Below are 18,586 nucleotides of genomic sequence, written 5' to 3' on the forward strand. Positions count from 1 at the left end.
CAATAACATAAAAATTATTATTTGGTATTAATGCCAAGCCCAGTACATGGTAGACCCTCAATAACTATGTCATCTGAATAACAACTCAATTTGGTGGCTGCAATTCTTTTCTTTTCCTTCCAGTTTTATTGAGAAATAATTGACATACATGGTGGCTATAATTCTAAACTTTTATGACACTCTACTTCTATCCCTCTTCTATGCCACCTTGAATCAGTTTAAGTAACTTGAGGGATATGTCTGTTTTATTTACCTAGTCATACATTAAAAAAAAAAACATTAAACAATATCCTAGTTTTGAGGTTGTTTCTTCTTTCTTAAGTGAAATACAGTCGGCATACAATATTATGTAAGTTTCAGGTGTACTACACAATGGTTTGACATTTGTATACATTATGAAATGGTCACCACGATAAGTCTAGTAATCATCTGTCCCCGTAGAAAGTTACCGCAATATTATTAACCATATTCCCTATGTTGTATATTACAATCCCTGCGATTTATCATACAGCTGGAGGTTTAGAAGCAGATGTTGAATGAACAACTATTCCATTCTTCATCTATTTCACCCACCACTCCCCCTCTCCCTTCTGAACCACCCATCCCTTCTCTGTATCTAAGGCCGTTTCTTCCTGGATTTGAACAGTTAGCACCAGAAGCTACAGCACACATATATTTTATGAAAAGGCTCATACCGTGACACATATCCAGAATTTTTTATGTCATTCCAGCTACTGTCATTAGCTTCTCCACTGACAGAATCATATTTATTTTCAGTTTGACACTGAGTTTCAGATTCTTTCCTTTGCTGATAAGGTGGGGGAGAAAAAAAAATCACTCTCAGTACAAAGCTGAATTGAAGTTAGCTAACAATACTAGGCTATAAAATAACACTGAAGAATAAATAATATTGAGAAAAATAAATGCATTATAAGAACATAAAACAACAGCATTTCCTTTGTCAAAGGGAAAGGGAATGATCAGGGTGGAGCCAGACTGCAATGGGTTGAGGAGTGAAGGGGACAAGGACGTGGAAGCAAGAGGATGGGTGACAATGATTTTAGGGTAAAACTTAAGGAAATGGACCCCTTGGTTCTCACATGCACACATGCACACGCGCACACACCCCCTAAGTTTTCTATAGTCCCAACACTTTGAAAAAGATGAGATTCTAAAAAATGTCTTACTCTGTGAGGATGAGGATGGAAGAGTCTGCGCACAATGAAAGTTGTTGCTACGATACAAAACAGAATGGTTCCAACTATTTCTTTCCACCAGTGTAAGAGGAGAACGGGATCCTTTTTGCGGATATTCTTGCTGTAATTCGGGTTGTCGAGAAATCTGACTGTGATCTGTGTGCTCCGTTTGTTCCTTTCCCTCTTGTAGTATGGCAGGTAATAACCATTATCTTCAAAAACAAACATTAAAAGGGTTTTTTTTTTTAAAGATAAACCAATATAGTTCCACCTTTAATTGCTAAAAATGATCTAATTTCCTATGACTTCTTTTTTTTTTTTTTTTCCGGTACTTGGGCCTTTCACTGTTGTGGCCTCTCCCGTTCCAGAGCACAGGCTCTGGACCCGCAGGCTCAGCGGCCATGGCTCACAGGCCCAGCCGCTCCGCGGCATGTGGGATCTTCCCAGACCGGGGCACGAACTCGTGTCCCCTGCATTGGCAGGCGGACTCTCAACCACTGCACCACCGGGGAAGCCCTAATTTCCTATGACTTTTAACACGAATTCCTTTTTCTAAAGTTTCATCTCTTCTTTAGCACATTCTGACAGCCTCATTTATCCTACTCTTTCTTCTTTCTACACAAATATATTTTCCTTTATTCCATAAGCATCATACATTTTCTTTCTATTGAATAATAAGACTAAAAACAACCCTTAAGGGCTGGTCCATTCATTATCTCATTAATAATTCAATCCTTTAAATGCAAAAAAGAAAAAAAATTAGACAGTACTCAAACCTCCTTTGAGGATTTGAAACTTTACTTTCATTTAGCATCAATAAAATATCAAATTTTACCATGATGAGGAAAACATCTCCATCATGCTCTCTGGTTCCTTTCAGGCTGTCAAAATGAATTTGTCCTAGAAAGCAGCCTGTCCTTTTTACCTTCTATTTTATACCACATGGGCAGATTACACAATTCTCTTTTACCTTGTATTTTGATCAGTATCAGATAGACAGCTGTCTGTAGTTCAGAGCTCTCTGATTTTTGTTAAATCAATTTAAATTCTACAATAATTTCCCAGTTTTATCATCTAGGGTAACTGACGAGGAGTCTATGCTTTTGCCTAATGCAGATCTGAGCAATTTTTTTTTTAATATCCAACTGTTCAAAAAACTTTCATATCTGAATATATCCTAACTTTAAATACACAGGAATGTGTTTCACGTCAAATTTCACCTATTGACTTTTGTACTAATTTTCCTCGTCTGAAAACAAAATTAAAATGAACCTATCTTATAGCATTTTCACATAGCTCTATGGGAAACACCTATCTTCTTCATTATACAGACTGATATTATATAGACTATATTATATAAGCTCATAATTAAATAAGAGCTAATAACAAGAACTAATGCTTATTGAACACTATTATTTGTCAGGCATGGTGCTAATTAAGACTGTGCATTATCTCATTTAGACCTTACAACAACCCAATAAATAGATATTAGGATTACTATATCTTTGTTTTACAGATGAAGAAACAGAGACACAGGTAAGTTAGGTGTGCCCAGCCTAGCATGTGGCAAAACCCTGGCAATCTGTCTTTGAAGCCTTGTACCCTTGGCCACCATTCACAGTGTCTGCCTCCCAAGACATTTATTTTCTACCCTCCAACTGACTACTTTGCATTTGAATTCTATTCATTAATTTCACATTAATAAGTTAAAATAAACAGCAAAATAAAAACAGCATTTTCAATCCAAGTGGAATCACACTTACCATATGGATACTGCAAGATTGAAAGTGCACCATTACTGTACTCTTCGTGAGAAAACTTATCATTACTAAGACATTTGTCAAATTCATCAGACCCCACCAAGACAGGAGTTCTGGAAGGAGAATCTAAAAGAAAATGGTAAAATCTTAACTGTTATGACTTTCATGAAAATGTGTGTGCCTCATTCATCCAAAAAACAGATACTCAAATAGCACAGCTCAGTTCAAATATGTAAGTCAAACAAATGGCCCAACGTTCTTTCTCTTGAAAAGCACCGTCTTGTAGAGAGATGAGTCATTTAAACGAGTAATTAAAATATGTGATATATGTGATAAAAAACATATACAAGGTACAGAAAGATAGCTGAAGGAAACAGATGGTTTAGTCTTTGAATTCAACTCAATTTGAGTGTCTCAGAGAACATGATGTGATAACCAGATGTCTCATAAATATTCTTTTTTTTAAAAAATAAATGTATGTATTTCAGGCTGCTTTTGGTCTTCATTGCTGTGCGCAGGCTTTCTCTAGTTGCGGTGAGCGGGGGCTACTCTTCACTGCAGTGCACGAGCTTCTCATTGTGGTGGCTTCTCTTGTTACTGAGCATGGACTCTAGGCACGCAGGCTTCAATAGTTGTGGCACGTGGGCTCAGTAGTTGTGGCTCACGGGCTTAGTTGCTCCGTGGCATGTGGGATCTTCCCGGACCAGGGCTCAAACCTGTGTCCCCTGAATTGGCAGGTAGATTCTTAACCACTGCGCCACTAGGGAAGTCCCATAAATATTCTTAATATAAATATGTTAAGAGCTAAATGATATCAAGGCATGGTCAGAGAATGGTTAAAGAGTTTTTCTAAGCTGTCTAGAGAAATACTTTATTGCCATTGATTTCTATAGAAGTAGCTGCTGTTTCAATGAAATCATGTTCTAAAGGATAATTAAAATTCATTAACGTCTGAAATACCTTCCCAGTTTATCAGAAAATATAGAGTATATAATAGTTGTGATCTCTGTGATATTCAAAACTAGGGCAAAGACAGTCATGATTAGGCCTCTGAACATCTTAATAACATTTATAAAAGTTCATAATTCACTTACGAATTAAGGGTTTCCATTTGATTGTTGGCAAAGGAATAATTGCATTTTCACTGTTGACAGATTCCAAGGCCTTGGGACTCGTAGGAAACTTTTCTGAAATTCTGACTGATGACTGCAGATACAGCTGGCCTCTGTACATCCCTGAATCAACCAGAATACTGTCAGTTAGGTTTAGAAGCAAGCACTGATGCCTTTTTTTTTAAAGGTTCATTTTGATTTAATAAAATTAGATGAATTCCAGTTATTTATTCATGTGCTACATAGCTCTTTTCAAAGAATCATGCCTGAAGCACTCAAATTTGACCCAAAGGTTATTCAATAACAACAGGGGAGGAAAGTTACACACAAGTTACAATGTTTCTCACTATATAATTTTTGGTAATTACTGAAAAACTCTTCCAGTAGGAAAATTCAAACAAAAGAAATCGTTGTACTCTTATGAAAGTAACAGCTTAGATGAGGCAACCTTTTCCTTAAGAAAACCTAAACACCTATCATTCAAGAGATACTGCTAACAATTCAATTAAATGCTATCATAACACGTGTGACATGTTATTCTTTCAAATTCTTGCATTTCACTGAGATTGAGGGGCGGGTAGCACATTGACAGAGCTTAAAGAATTTTATGTGTATCTGACCACAAAACTAGTTCAAATAATTAGATTCGAGGGTTTTCAAAATGTAGTGCATTGAAGGCTTTCAACTGCCAAGCAGCACACCAGAATTTTGTTTTAATTTTTCAGATGTTGTATAGATGCATAGAAAAAAATAAACATACTTTAAGGGGGAGCAAATTGATACAGATGCAAATACAAATGTAGAAAGTTTTAGACTCTGACGATACATAAGTAATGTGAAATCATAATGGCAACATTTTTAAGCCTTTTAAATATAGGTCTCAGAGAAAAAGAACCCACTATAGTAATTAAAAGTTTCAGAATTGGATAAATGAAAGAAAATTGCAGGAACAGAAATCAAAGTACAAATCTTAAGGCCAGAGAAGGTACTTAGGAATTAAAACTACTACAGGCACACCTGAAGTAGGGAGAGACAATGTAGGAATAAAATCTAGATGTCAACATGTACTATTGCTAGATAAGAGATATCCACTCACCCAAGTAAACACTGTTTTCTGTGGCTCCTCGGGCGGCTTCTACGATGTCTTCTTCATCTTCTAAAACTCCATCATTAGTGACGTAACTTGTATCATCAAAAAGACTGATGGGAATGACTTTGCCATCCTTAACCAACCAGGCAGATGCAATGGGAGTACAAAACTAAACAAAAATGGAAAGGAAATTTTAAACCATTTCAAGCAGCATTTCTATGTATCCCAACTCCTGAAATACCCTTTAAAACCACAAATTTCTTTACAAATTTTCACTTTTCCAGCTTTACTGAGGTATAATTGACGAATAAAAATGTATTTATGGTGTACAGTGTGATATTTTGATATATGTACACATTGTGAGATAATTAGCACAATCCAGCTAATTGATATATCCATCATCTCACAGTTATTTTGTATGTATGTGTTTTAAGAACATTTAAGGTCTATTCTCTTCATTTCTGTTTAATATTCTGAGGAAACTCCATGATGTTTTCCATAACATCTATGCCAATTTACATTCTCACCAACACTGCACGAAGATACACTGTTGTACACTGTTCACCAACATCTTCACCAACCTTTTAACTTTTTCTTAAAAGTCATTCTAACAGATGTAAAATCACAAAGTTCTTAGAGCACAGAGAACAAGGTGAAAATCCAAAATGGCAGTCACCTCCTTCTACCCAACATGTTTGGTCAAACTGAGAAGGAAAGAAACATATTTATAAATTCTCAGTGGTTCTAGGTACCTGGTATTCCCACTCCAGATGTCCTCCTTTCTTACTAAAGGCCATAACTTTCCAATCAGCAACGGAGACCTTTATCACTGTGTCCATCACGGCAGCTTCCTGTTCTTCCACGTCTGAAATAATTTTAGACTGTTCTTTGTTTCCACTGGGCTTTAAGGTGCTTTCAATAAATCCGGCTCTAGTTTCCATGTCTGGAATATACCGAAGTTCAAAGTGGCCAACACTGAAATTCCACCTTAAATTTACAAAGGTGTGTTTTAGAAATTTACATTTAAATAAAGGACCAAATAATTAAAAACTCTTCTAGAGTGAAGAAGCAAACACTAAAATTTGGTGATGAGAAAAGGAACAACTCAACACAATCTTCTGGAAAGGAGCATGCTTGCTGATTTATGCCACAAGAGGGCGAAACTTGGTCCTGACCAACAGCTACAGGACAGATTTTTCTCTTGAAATTAACAAATGTTCACATTTCCAAATCAGGGTCATTTTCTCAAAACACATCAGTCACCTAAAATAAGGTAGCTTGCAGTCTGCCTTACTTCTTTTTTTTTTTTTTTTTCTTTTTGCGGTATGCGGGCCTCTCACCGTTGTGGCCTCTCCCGCTGCGGAGCACAGGCTCCGGACGCGCAGGCCCAGCGGCCACGGCCCACGGGCCCAGCCGCTCCGCGGCATATGGGATCCTCCCAGACCGGGGCACGAACCCGTATCCCCTGCATCGGCTGGCGGACTCTCAACCACTGCGCCACCAGGGAGGCCCCTGCCTTACTTCTTAATTAAAGCCTAACACATTTCGTTCAAGTGCAGAGAAATTAACATATCCCAATAAACCAATGCAAAAGGCAAGACAAAAGCTACTGATTTTAGAGTTTTATGAAAATACAGCCTCGAAAGGCAATGTGACCCAGTATACCAAGCCTGAAGGTCATATCACCTCAGCTTCGATCTCAAATCTCTACTGACTGAGATCTGGCCAGTCATTTAACCTTTTCTGAGTTTCAGTGTCCATATCCATAAAGTGGTATTAGCAATGTTTCCTCTATAACTAATACATAGGAAAATCACTTATCTGTTGACACTATAATGGTCTTGACACTAAGATATAAAATGGCCCTAGAATTCTGACATCTGTTAAAAAATAGATACTTAAGGAATATGGATCTTAGATGCCAGACTCTTCCCATTCTGATAACTCAAATTCTGTTAAGTTGAACATCCGCTCCTATGGTAGCTGAGCACCCAGCAAGCACTCAAACACTTAAGGAAACAGAATCCCATCAGGATAAAGAAGGTTGGGTTGTCAGCAGATGCAAAGTCCAGGGAATGTAGAAAGAATACATTCTTCACTGAATTTGAGAAAACAGTTTTCAGGAAAGGAAACTGAATTATACTGCATCAGATTAGACAACATCTGAAAGTCTGGTTCACTTGCAAAAGATAAAAATGGGATCTCAAATTCTTTTTACTGTGCAGCAATTTAAAATGTAAATATTAGGTTGTGAAAAGTCAAGCATGTGATTACCACCAGCATATCTAATTCAATCACATTACTTTAAATGTAAAAATTTACATTATTTGAAAAAGGAAACAAAACAGTATTTGACCAAATAAATTATGCTTTAACACTTTAAGAAAATACACTGAAATATTATTTTATAATTGAGGTGGTAATCACACAAACCACGAAACTACCTACTAGAGAGAACTGCAGGGTCAAACAGACCCAAGTGAAACAAAGCACATCAGCTTTGTCTTAAGCGTTGTCTGCATTCAAAGAACTTTGATCAGTGAGATTGCTATGAAAAATATCATTAACCTAAGACTAAGCTAATATATAGTCACTGTATGGGTCTCCCCTTTGTTACCATATCCTGAAGCACACGGTGAGAAGTTCAGTTCAGGATCTGTTAATAATCATGAAGCTGTTTTAAATTTAGGGGCTTCATTTCTCTTAAAAGAGAGTATGCTTTTGGGGAAACAAAATAGTTCAGAAAATCTCCACAAAGAAAAAGCTGATGAATGCTGGCCTTGCTGTACTTCTAAACATCAACAGCAACATTATCTGAATACACACTTCTCACTGCCACTACGAGGGCCGACGGCTCTAACGGTTTTCTGGGTGCGCTGCAGAAGCAGGATGTCTTCTTGTTCCATTTCATCATTATCCCATTGGCGACAACCCAAAGCTGAACAGATGTACCTCACCTGAAAAGACAGATGTAAAATTAGTAAAGAGAACAAGTTACAGGAGATCAGAGACAGTAAAAGACGCTCAACAGTTTTATAACAAGTGAAAGGAAATTGAGGAAATGTGTAAAAAGTAGCCAAGCATGAAGAAGCAACAGCTAGGGGGCTTCCCTGGTGGCTCAATGGTTAAGAATCCGCCTGCCAATGCAGGGGACACGGGTTTGAGCCCAGGTCCGGGAAGATCCCACTTGCCGCAGAGCAACTAAGCCAGTGCGCCACAACTACTGAGACTGTGCTCTAGAGCCCGCGAGCCACAACTACTCAGCCTGCGTGCTGCAACTACTGAAGCCCACGTGCCTAGAGCCCGTACTCCACAACAGGAGAAGCCACCGCAATGAGAAGCCTGTGCACTGCAACAAAGAGCAGCCCCCGCTCACCGCAACTAGAGAAAGCCCGCGCGCAGCAACAAAGACCCAATGCAGCCAAAAATTAATTAATTAATTAATTTAAAATACACAGTTTCTGTAAAAAAAAAAAAAAAAAGGAAGCAACAGCTATACTGTAGAGCACAGGGAACGCCACTCAATACTCTGTAATGGCCTATGTGGGAAAAGAATCTAAAAAAGAGTGGATATATGTGTATGTATAACTGATTCACTTTGCTGTACACCTGAAACTAACAAAACATTGTAAATCAACTGTACTGCAATGAAATTGTTTTAAATAAATACACAAATAACCTGAAAAAGAAAAAAAAGCAACAGCTAGATTACCACCAACTCCTAAAATTAAACATTTAGAACCATAAAAGTACCAATGAATGTTTATTTTGGGGAATAAGTCTTACTTTGAGCATTTCCATGGAAGAAATGGATAACCAGTTGTGATCTCTTAGTAATAATATCATTAATAAAATTCTAGGTGAATTAAAAAAAAACACATCAGAATTTCCATATGACGGAAATATTTAGTTTTAAAAAATCTGAACCTTTTCTAACAGCTGCAGTATTTTCAAGTACTTCCTTCAAAACTTCACTCAAAGGAAAAGGAAGATTCTTTGGATGATGTGACCAATATCCTCACAGAAAGAAGCATACCTGCTAGAATACCAGAATTTTGGAGCAGCACATCAAATCAGAGAACCAGGTGACGGGGTTCAATTCCATTGTTTTACAGATGAGAATACTGAAGGAAACAAAGGATCACAAGGCCGCCTCAATACAATACACAAGCAGGTGGCTGGAGAGGGCAGAGAAGCTTGTAAAGGGCCTACGGGCCTAACACTCAGACAAGGGATCCTTAAAGTTTGAAAAACTTGAGGGCCAAAGATCTTTTTTCTATTCTTCCTTATTTTCGTCTTAAGTCTATATACAAAAAATATTCAAGTATTAACGTATTAGGGGGTTAAAAAGAGATTTTTACCTTTCCAAAAAGCATGGTTTTAATTAGTTATTCCCCATAATGGAGTTATAAGACCCAATCTTAGAAGTAGATCATCTCCTAAGAGCTAATAATGGAGAAAGTCTAGGTCATTAACAGTATGACTTCTTCTTCACACAGATCCAAGTCAAATCTGACCTTGGAAGATTCTGAACCTTTGAAAGCCTTGGTTTTCTCATCTGTAAAATGAGTACAAACTTGCCTCTTGGATCCTCTTATGATAGGCTCAAACTAGAGAAATAAGTAGTAGCAATTATTCTTATCATCAGGATTATTATTATTCTTTGGAGGTTTCCTCATCTATCCAAATGAAAATTATAAAATGTAACCATTAGAAATATTGTGATGATTTCAAAATAAGGCATGAAAAATGCACCTGACATACAGTAGACCACAGTTATTAATTCTCTTCCTCCTGCTATTCCTGGCTCTGCTGTTCACTCTGTTATCTTGGATAAATTTAGTTTCTCTTAATAATATTCCCCCTTTCTACTTCACAGTTCTTTTATCAAAAGAAATGATATCCTCAGGGGAAAATTATTATAAAGCTCAACCAGTAATAGTATAGTTTAAGAAATTATCTCTTCTATTCCTATTTATTTTGATTTCTCCCCAAACTGAACATTTTTACTCACCTTTCCGCTATATGCACTGAGTCCATATGTAGTGAGAGACTTTCCTCCAACCAAGACAACATCATCTCCAAATTTATAAGAAGATTCAAGAAGCGATTCAACTGTAAACGGAACTGTTTCCATCCTCTCACGGTCCCGGTCCCACTGGAAGAGGTCTCCATCCAGGGAAGGAATGATCATCTTATTCCCAAATACCTAAAATAAAAAGCTAACTTTTAAAAGGATTTTATGAATGGATAAAGAAGATGTGGGTCATGTAAACAATAGAATACTACTCAGCCATAAAAAAGAATGAAATACTGCCATAGTAGAGATTATCATACTAAGCAAAGTAAGACAGAAAGAGAAAGACAAATATCATATAATATCGCTTATATGTGGAATCGAAAACACGACACAAATGAACTTATCTACGAAACAGAAACAGACTCAGAGACATAGAGAACAGGCTTGTGGTTGCCAAGAGGGAGAGTGGGTGGGGAGGCATGGTTTGGGAGTTTGGAATTAGCAAATGCAAACTAGTATATATAAGATGGATAAACAACAAGGTCCCACTGTATAGCACAGGGAACTATATTCAATATCCTGTGATAAACCACAGTGGAAGAGGATATGAAAAAGCATATATATATATATATGTATAACTGAATCACTTGGCTGTACAGTAGAAATTAACACAACACTGTAAATCAACTATACTTCATTAAAATAAATCTTAAAAAATAAATTAATAAAAGGATCTGAACTGTAAGAGTAGGAAGTAAGAGCCGTAGTCTCTCACCGGAGGTCCTCAGGCCTCCTGAGCAGCATACGGAACTGCTCAGTTCATCCACCAAAAGCAACTTAAAAGAACCACCCATCTCTCCTGGGACCCACAGGTACACTCCAGTCTCGTTTTCCTCAAACTCTGTTTGCCATGAGCCAAGCGTGTTCCATAACAATAAGGGAATTACTAAAGAGAGTTCTGTGACCAAGTGAGTTCAAGAAGAGGTTACTGGGCTTCCCTGGTGGCGCAGTGGTTGATAGTCCGCCTGCCGATGCAGGGGACACGGGTTCGTGCCCCGGTCCGGGAAGATCCCACGTGCCGTGGAGCGGCTGGGCCCGTGAGCCATGGCCGCTGAGCCTGCGCGTCCGGAGCCTGTGCTCCGCAACGGGAGAGGCCACAACAGTGAGAGGCCCGTGTACCACAAAAAAACCCCCTCAACGTCCATATATACACTACCAAATGTAAAACAGATAGCTTGTGGGAAGCAGCCGCATAGCACAGGGAGATCACCTCAGTGCTTTTTGACCACCTAGAGGGGTGAGATAGGGAGGGTGGGAGGGAGGCGCAAGAGGGAGGAGATATGGGGATATATGTATACATATAGCTGATTCACTTTGTTATACAGCAGAAACTAACACAGCATTGTAAAGCAATTATACTCCAATAAAGATGTTAAAAAAAGTCAACGTCATACAAGATAAAGTCTGTGGGGAAAAAAATCCAGATTAAAAGAGGCTAATGTAACAAGTAAATGTATTACCTGACCCTAGACTAGATGCTGTACTGGGAGTGGAGAACGCTATAAAAGACATTATTTAGGTCAACTGATGAAACTGGAATATGGACGGTAAAGTGTCAGTATAAATTTATGAAGTTGATAACTGTACTGTGATTATGTAAGAGAATAGAGAAATTTCCTATTTCTATTAGGAAATGCACACTGACGCATTTAGGAGTGAAGGGCTACAATGGATATTTATCTTTAGATGTTTCAAGAAAAAAGGAATATGTATGGGGGTTTGGGAGATAAGAGAGAGAGAGAGACAACTCAAATGATAAAGCAAACACGTTCTGAGAAGATAAATCTGGGTATATAAGGGTTGGGGTTTTTTCATACCAAAAAGTGTACAACTTTTTGTAGTGTGAAACTATTTCCAAATAAGAGGTTAAAAAGAAAAGAAAGATACTCAAGAGCCTTGAAGGGGCTCTGTAATTAAACTCGGAAGGCTAGACCATTAAACTGAAGGCTCATCATAATTCTGGATATTTAAAGATCTCCAACTACTACTTTTATTAAAAAAAATTTGATTTTTAGTAAGCTCTCAAATGACATCAGTATGTATGTATACCACCTCATATTATCTTAGAATTTTAAACATTACTATTTTATTCTTTGCTTTCTTATATTTCTTGATAACAACAAATAAAAGATTATATTTTCAAAAATTAAAACTTTTTATTTTTATCTTTTGTAGAATGTCCAACTTGAGGCTGTCATTAAGAACAGATTTAGGTCATAGTTTATATACCCTACAGTAACAGTATTGTAGTGTTTAGCCAATGTGATCTCCCATTTTAAGTTACATATCAGTTAGAAAATCAAGTGTTTACTGTTCTCTACCTTCCATATCATGTTAGGTATTCTCTATTCCATTTACTAGAACAATAAATTCAAATTGTGATAAAATTTAAAAATAGGTATTGTCTGGTAATGTCAACAGTAGTACTGGTTGAGTACAAATAGGGACAGCAGGTGTGCGTCACTACAAGAAAGAGGAAGAGGGGTTAGTGGGTCTCTAGTAAACAAATAACATTTATTTTTACTTGTTTCTTTTTCCATTAAACAACTTCTTTTCCCCTAAAGAAGTAGCAGGTCCTTAGGGAACACAATGGCTTCTAAGTGCAACCGCCCCCAATCCCCCCAACAAAAAAACAAACCAGAAAATCCATCAAACAAATAGGAGCTAAAATTCATCATTGCTTCCCAAATGTAAAAGAAAGCAAACTTATCTTCAATTAAAAATATGGCTTAAACAACCAAGAAGATTTCACGTGATTGACCATGTTGAGAAAAACTGCCTTATTTTAAAAGAAGAGTGCAAAACCCAAAACAAAAAAGCATTATGATCCAATACTCAATCATGTCACATTCCTGGACTGTGATTTTAAAGTTTACTTTTAAATAGCTGCTCTTCAATAATTGGCTGCTAATGACTCATACCCACGGCTGCTAACCTCTGCACCAATCGTTGTGAAGTCTTTCAGGCTGCATGTGTGAAAGCAGATGGTGATTTTTCCTTGAGAGCCAGCCACAAGAAGAGATATATGCCTGCAGTTCAGGTAGAGAGATGACATCACCCCTCAGAAGAGCATTACCTCACCCTCCCAGCATAGGAATGAGTCACCCGGAGAGTCAACTGCAAATCTCTTGGTATAAAAAAATGTAGGTTATGGTGATGCATTTTCACATTCCACCGATTTGCCTCTGGAAGCAGCTATTTGTTCTGATTCGCTGCTCTGCATCTCAAACTAATTATGTGACTTGCTTCCCACTTCAGTCATTTTTAAAAATACAAATGCTTGTTATTTGGGGGTTTTTCCTCTATTTGTTTTTCCCTGTTAATAATTTCAAAATAAAAGGTTTGTCAAATCAGCTGGCAAACTCGGTCCCTAAGATCCAATCAAGGTCTTTAACCACGCAATCACAAAGCAGTTTAGTAAAGTAATTCAATTACCATTTCTGAACAAACTCTAACTGGCATAATGAATACCAGTGGCTTATGTAATCAAGGACTCTATTTGAAATCAGAATGTGAGATAAGAACTCTATTTTCAAGTGGCAGAAGGAACTTCAACTGAGAAAATAAAGGAAGTACTACTACTAAAATGAATGCAACCAGCAATAAAAACAAAAATTCTTCTAATATGCAAAAATATATTTTCATTCAGTTCTTCCTTCTTTTTCTATGCAACTACCTCCCCACCCACCCATCCCCAACCTCCCACCATCAACACATACACTTTTGAGGGTATATTCAACTTTATTTTAACTTAATACGAAAGTTTTGAAACATAAAATGTAAAGAGATGAATATAATAAAACCCCATGTATCTGTCACCCAGTTTCAACAATCATTGACATTTTGCTACTCTCCACCCATCCACTACATATATTTGTTAATGAGAGTATTTTAAAGTCAATCACAGGCATCATGTCATTTCACCTATACATACTTCAGTATTCATTGCTGAGAAGTAACTACCATGCCAATGTTACATCTAACAGAATTAAGAGTAATTCCTTAAAATCGTCTAATATTCAAATTTCCCTGATATTGCAAGACATACTATATAATTGGTTTGCTTCAACAAGGCACTTAAACTCCACATATTATATTTGATTCTTTTTTTCCCCTATAAAGGCCCCTTTCACTCCTTTTTCTGTGCATTGATTTACTTGAGAAACCAGATTATTCACCCTACAGAATGTCCCACAGTTTGGATTTTGCATGTCACTTAACTTGTTCCTTTAATTCCCTGTATTTTCTTAAAAAGTGTAATTAGGACTGGAGCTTTGATCTGATGCAGGTTTGATTTTTTTGGACAAGACTACTTCACAGGTGGTGTTATATATACTTCTTATTATAACAGAGGTCAGCAAACGACAGCTCACGGGCCAAATCTGACCCAGTGCGTGTTTCTGTAAGCAAAGTTTTATTGGAACACAGGCATGCTCATTCATTTCTGTATTGTCTATGACTGCCTTCCCACTACAACTACAGAGACCGTATGGCCCGTAAAGCCCAAGATATTTACCATCTAGCCCTTTACAGAAAAAGTTTGCCAACCCCTGAGTTGTCGTATTTGTTACTATTAATCAGTGGATTTAAGGGAGTCAGCCTGATCTCTCCATTTTAAAGTGTCCCACCAACTTTTCACCATTTTAGTATCAACTGATGATCTATTACTTCAGTAAAATAATAAAATAATGACTTCTAATTCTATCCTTCTTTCCACATTTATTAGCTAGAATTTTTCTATAAAGAAGAACTTTCCTCACTCGGCTTTGGAAGCTGGATTTGTATACACTCGCATCTTCTCAAGTAGTGACTCACATTAAATACTTTCAAATCCACAAAGTTGTATCCAGTGTGTACCCTAACCAAGAAAGAGGGAAAAGGATCACCCTGGCCCTGGCAGTTATAAAAGCCAAGTCCCAAGTACAAGCTAAGCAGCAGTAAGAGTTAAAAGGGAGGAAGGGGGAAGAAACAGAGTGAAAAAGCATGTGGAAAGATGCAGATTCATGAGACAGAGATAAGGAAAACTGGACACAGACTATCTGGGAAAAGGATGGAAAAAAACCAACTACTCTATAGAGTATTCAGGAAAGGGACACCCTTTCTCCATCCTACCTCAGGAACTCCAAGCATCTCTGGTATAATACAACAAATGATGCTTCCAATGATGACCTCAAGGAATTAGTTAAAAGGTAAAAGTCACCAAGATTGGGAAGACGTAAAATACATGAAAAACATTCTATTGAAAGTGTTAAATTGTTGACTTTTTTTTGATACCTGGAAATCCCCTTTGCCCAGAACAATTACTTTCCTTGCCATGCTAGCTGTTTTGGAAACCAAGGTAAGGCGAGGTAACAGCAGGCATCCAACGTATGAAATGGAAACGTGTCCACAGGGAGGTGACTGTGGCTCATCCAGCCCCATCCCTGGGTCCCTGACTCCACCAGCCACTCACTAATGTGACCTTGGACAAAAACTAACACTCCACTCTTTGACAAAATTCCTCAAATTAACTTACTGCACTGGATCCTCTAAAGCACTCTCCACAGCTTTTTGAAAAGGTATGTCTTCTGGTCCGTAAACTACCAGTGAATGTTTCTACCACTCTGGGGATCCACAGGCCTCCTGCTCTTCTCACTCCTTCCCGTGCCCCCCTCAATTCTTCCAGAATCAAAACAGAAAGGGTTTTTAACATTTTCTTTGGCTGTAAGACTTTCAATGAGACTTTGATGAATCACAGGGTTCTCTTAATGAGGCATCTGCATTGTTAAGTATCTATATTTAGAGAATATTTATAAAGAATTCACACCAACTAACCATTGGGGAAATGTGGAAGAAAGCAGGAAAATCCCTAAAATCCTACTAAAGCCAATCTCTCCTTGAAACCCTTTCTTCTCTCTGACTCATCACTCTCTACCTGAATTTTAAAATGTTAGGGAGGGACGTCCCTGGTGGTGCAGTGGTCAAGAATCCGCCTGCCAACGCAGGAGACACGGGTTCGAGCCCTGATCCGGGAAGATATCACATGCCGCGGAGCAAGTAAGCCCGTGCGCCACAACTACTGAAGCCTGCGCGCCTAGAGCCCGTGCTCTGCGACAAGAGAAGCCACCGCAATGAGAAGCCCACGCACCGCAACGAAGAGTAGCCTCGCTCGTCGCAACTAGAGAAAGCCCGCGCGGCAACCAAGAACCAACACAGCCATAAATAAATAAATAGATAGATAGACAAATAAATAAATATACTTCTAAAAAATTTTTTTTAAATGTTAGGGATTCTGAAAGTTTGGCTGGAGGTCATCTTCTCACCCTACCCTCCTTCCAGGTGATTGCTCCTCTCAGCTCCCAGGGCACTAACACTTCTAACTTTTCTCTTCAGCCCAGACTTTCCTCTAAGAGCACCAGACCCACATATGCACAGGCTTTCTTAACATCTCTGCTTGGAGAGCACTCAAGGTCACTCGGCACGCACCGCATCTAAACAAATTCATTTTCTCCCTCTCTGCACCTGTTCCTTTTCTTTTTTTCGGAGCAGTCTCGGAGGACACTTTTATTTTTATTTATTTATATATTTTTGGCCGCACCAGCGGCCAGGGATCTTAGTTCCCTGACCAGGGATTGAACCCGGGCCCTCGGCAGTGAAAGCATGGAGTCCTAACCACTGGACTGCCAAATAATTCCCCTACCTGTTCTTAATTTACTACTAATTCCTCCTTTGGTCTTTTCATTTCATAAAGACGTCCCTCCTTAAACTTCTCTTCAATCCATCATTTACTTCACTCACTTCCTTGGTCACCTTATCATCCCCATCTGTACTAGACTGGTCTCTTAACTAGTCTCCCCACTTCTGCTCTTCTTCCTGTTCCAGTCCATTCTCTACAGTCAGTAGAGACTGACTATATATGTAGTCAGTAGTCAGTAGACTACAGGAGAGACTGATTTTAGAAGGATTTTAGGGATTCACCTGCTTTCTTCCAGATTGATCATTCCTGCTGCAAGGCCTTGATGCCAGCTGTTTCCTCTCCCAGAGCAGTCCTTCCCAGGCTCTCTACCCATTTCTTGCAGCTCTTTCTCCTCACAGGATCTCAGTCGTAAACATAATTTCTTCTGAGAAGCCTTCTCTGACTTCCCAGCTTGGGAGGTCAGGTATCCTTGCCAAGTCTCTCTTAGTTCTACCTGTCCTTGTGACAGTTACCACAACTCAGTTATGATACTGACACTATAATCATTTCATATCCGGCTCCCCATCTGGCTCCACAGTGTCATGTAAGTTCCATGATGGCAAGGATCTCATCTGTCCTGGGCATTGCCGTACCCCAGCACACAGCCCTGCAGGATCCCCTGCCCCCTTAAAGACCAGTTCAGTTTTGGATGTGGTAAGTTCAAGTACCTTTGAGTCTCTCACTAGGGTTAAGAAGCAGTTACGTGCTCACAATGGGCTGAGCGCCATGCTAAAGTCTGCCCTCTATATGAGGTCTTTGAGTGATTATTCCTGATAAGGCACATTAAGAATTATAATGATTAGAACAGAAAATGCAAACACATTGGTAAGTATTGAGGTATTTCAAAAGGTATGAAATATTGGAAAGGGGGCAAGAAATAAGCACAAGGATCTAGGGTTGAGTCTCCGTTTTACTACATCAGACAAACCTCTGAACCATTTTGAGCCCCAATTTTCTCATCTGGAAAACTGGGGTTAATAAGAGCATTTTATAAGGCTATGTTGAGGAATAAATAAGAATGGACTTGATGTCACTTTGCAAACTATAAAGCGTTAGTCAAGCAATACTTGTTAAGTAGATGTAATGATCCAGGGCTGCTATTTTGAACCTCTAAGGTAATTTGTGTGTAAGTGCATATATACATATACTTGTTAAAGAAAAAAGTTAAAAACGAAAATGCAAACTCTTAATCTGACTATCTATAAATTCATCATGAGCCTTCTTTTATTCTCAATAAGGAAACTTCAGAAATGACTATGGTTCGTTAACACTAAATTTCACATATTGCAAAAAAGCTTTTAGAATTCAGGCGCTCCAAAAGTAAATTCAAGGAGAGAGCAGAAAGCTTAAGTATGCCATGTCAATAACAGTTGGCCCTTGAATGTGCGTTTGCACTGCATGAATCCACTTACAAGTGAATTTTTGTCACTAAATACATACTCCAGTACTCCACGATCCACGGTTGAATTTGCGAACATGGAACCGTGGATACAGAGGCCCAAGGAGAAGTTATGTAGGATCTTCCGCTGCATGAAGGGTTGGCACCCCTATCCCCAAAGCTGTCCAAGAGCCAACTGTATCTCTTTCCCAATCCTGAATTCACAACACCCATCTAAAAACAAAGTCTTAAAAC

The 18,586-nt window shown here is 38.4% G+C and overlaps 1 protein-coding gene across 2 annotated transcripts in view; it reads right to left on the reverse strand.

Annotated features, from left to right (window-relative positions):
* Positions 1-18,586, reverse strand: part of EIF2AK3 (eukaryotic translation initiation factor 2 alpha kinase 3) — a 63,234-nt gene that overhangs the window by 21,966 nt on the left and 22,682 nt on the right. The window contains exons 3-10 of one of the 2 annotated variants that reach the window (XM_082642179.1): positions 10,173-10,367; positions 7,985-8,115; positions 5,911-6,145; positions 5,165-5,327; positions 4,051-4,191; positions 2,960-3,082; positions 1,188-1,408; positions 696-808 (exon numbers count right to left, since the gene is read on the reverse strand). In XM_082642179.1, the coding sequence (XP_082498305.1) occupies positions 696-808; positions 1,188-1,408; positions 2,960-3,082; positions 4,051-4,191; positions 5,165-5,327; positions 5,911-6,145; positions 7,985-8,115; positions 10,173-10,367 (1,322 nt within the window). Of the gene's footprint in view, positions 1-695; positions 809-1,187; positions 1,409-2,959; positions 3,083-4,050; positions 4,192-5,164; positions 5,328-5,910; positions 6,146-7,984; positions 8,116-9,176; positions 9,283-10,172; positions 10,368-18,586 lie in introns of those variants that run through there. The other variant, XM_082642180.1, reaches the window with a different exon arrangement.

Source organism: Mesoplodon mirus (genome assembly GCF_964341445.2).
Source record: "Mesoplodon mirus genome assembly, chromosome: 14".
In the NCBI taxonomy this organism is placed as follows: Eukaryota; Metazoa; Chordata; class Mammalia; order Artiodactyla; family Ziphiidae; genus Mesoplodon; species Mesoplodon mirus.